The sequence below is a fragment of the Diadema antillarum genome, unplaced genomic scaffold, assembly GCF_040938485.1.
Source record: "Diadema antillarum isolate AM-2024a unplaced genomic scaffold, OU_Dant_1.0 seq00000288_RagTag, whole genome shotgun sequence".
Classification (NCBI taxonomy): domain Eukaryota; kingdom Metazoa; phylum Echinodermata; class Echinoidea; order Diadematoida; family Diadematidae; genus Diadema; species Diadema antillarum.
Window position 1 is genome coordinate 665870 of NW_027271315.1, and position 1877 is coordinate 667746.

At 43.4% G+C, this 1877-nt stretch overlaps 1 protein-coding gene across 1 annotated transcript; it reads left to right on the forward strand.

Moving 5' to 3' along the window:
- The first annotated feature begins 695 nt into the window (after positions 1-695).
- Positions 696-1100, forward strand: LOC139730059 (uncharacterized). Its single transcript, XM_071640969.1, has one exon. It carries the CDS (start codon positions 696-698, stop codon positions 1098-1100), a length of 405 nt encoding a protein of 134 aa, XP_071497070.1.
- The last annotated feature ends 777 nt before the right edge of the window (positions 1101-1877 follow it).

Genomic DNA, 1877 nt, shown 5'->3' on the forward strand with positions numbered 1-1877 from the left:
CTGAAGAACTGCAGATGGATGGTCATCCTACCACAGAAACTTTCAGCCACCAGTCAAGGATCAAGGAAGAGATCACTCCAATTCAGGTCATACGGCTTTTGGGAGCAGACTTTGTGCCAGAGAAAGGACAAAGGCCATATTCAAGGAATGACTTGAAATTTCTGGAAATAATGGAACATGAAGTTCATGTGGATGAAAGCGGTCATTACGAGACGCCTCTACCATTTCGTGATGAGACTCCTTCTCTTCCTAACAACAGAGTCCTTGCAGAGAAAAGACTGAATCATCTCAAGAAGAAGTTTGAAAGAGATCCTGCTCATCATGAACAGTACACAAAACAAATGAATACCCTCTTCAGTAGCAAGTATGCGGAGGTAGTATCAGAACAATGTGAGGAGGGTAAAGTATGGTACATTCCTCATCATGGAGTGAAGCAGCCCCACAAGCTAAGAGTTGTCTTTGACTGTAGCTCGCAGTTTAGAGGGACTTCACTGAACGTTCACCTGTTAACAGGACCAGATCTGACCAACACTCTCACCGGCGTCCTTCGTCGATTCAGGAAGGAAGTGATTGCCTTTATGTGTGATGTGAAAGAGATGTTCCATCGGTTCCATGTTAACAAGGAGCACAGAGACTATCTTCGTTTTCTTTGATGGTTGAACGGAGATGTAAGTCGCCGACTAAGCGACTGTCGGATGAACGTCCATCTCTTTGGTGCTGCGTCATCACCTGGCTGCTCAAACTTTGGTTTGAAACACATCGCCAAGGACTATGCAGACGAGTTCGGACGTGATGCATCAGAATTCATACAGAATGATTTCTATGTAGATGATGGCTTGAAATCAGTCTCAACCAAAGAAGAAGCTATCGATCTCATCATGAGGACAAGAAAGATGTGTGAACGTGGACATCTCCACCTTCACAAGATTGTGTCCAACTCCAGAAAGGTTCCAATTGACGATAGAGGAAAGGATGTCAAAGAATTGAATCTTCTGCATGATAAATTACCTGTAGAAAAGTCCAGTGGTGCATGGAGTCGGACTCATTTCAATTCAGAATCAGCTTTCAAGACAAACCACCAACACGACGAGGGATCCTGAGTACAGTTATGTCAGTGTACAACCCCCCTAGGACTATTGGCTCCCATCATACTACCTGCAAAGCTAATTCTCCAGGAATTATGTATGTTACGACCAAAATAACACTGAGAATGATCGCACAAAAGAAACCATCAACTAATGTTCAGGCGGTTTATTAACAGTGATATTTTGGGTACAGACTGGTAATCGGTGTCACATCAGTACAACAATGATCAATAGAAACAATTACAAATCGGTAATGAAATCACTTACATGCATCCAAATCTTAAATCTCAAAGTTGCTACAGTTCCCTGGTAGTGTCCAGATACGATGTTCGATGCACAGATGAATGATCCGTGATGCACCGATGAATGATACCTCCGACGTATATCAAGAGGCGCAGGTTGTGATAATCCTCGGTATAAATCCGGGATAAAAATCCAGGATATACGTCCACGTTTAAGTCCACAGTATATGTTCACAGCGATGCAATGAATGATGATTCACTTTATATTGTCCAGCTAGGAATCCAGCCCGTCACAGCTTGGCCGTAGCAATGTCCATTGACATAAAAATATGGAGTCCAATGAAGGCACATTAATTCTCTGAGGGGCAAAATGTCTCCCAGGCCTTATCTCCTCAAACATAACAGGTCAGCAGGTAACACAGGACTGACTATAACAAGTCGCTTCAGAGCCAGAAGTGATGTAACTCTCAGAGCAGAGGTGTTGGGTACTCTGCCTACTGCAGAATTTCTCTGGCTTATATACTATCCATTCACCCCCCTTCTAGCACAT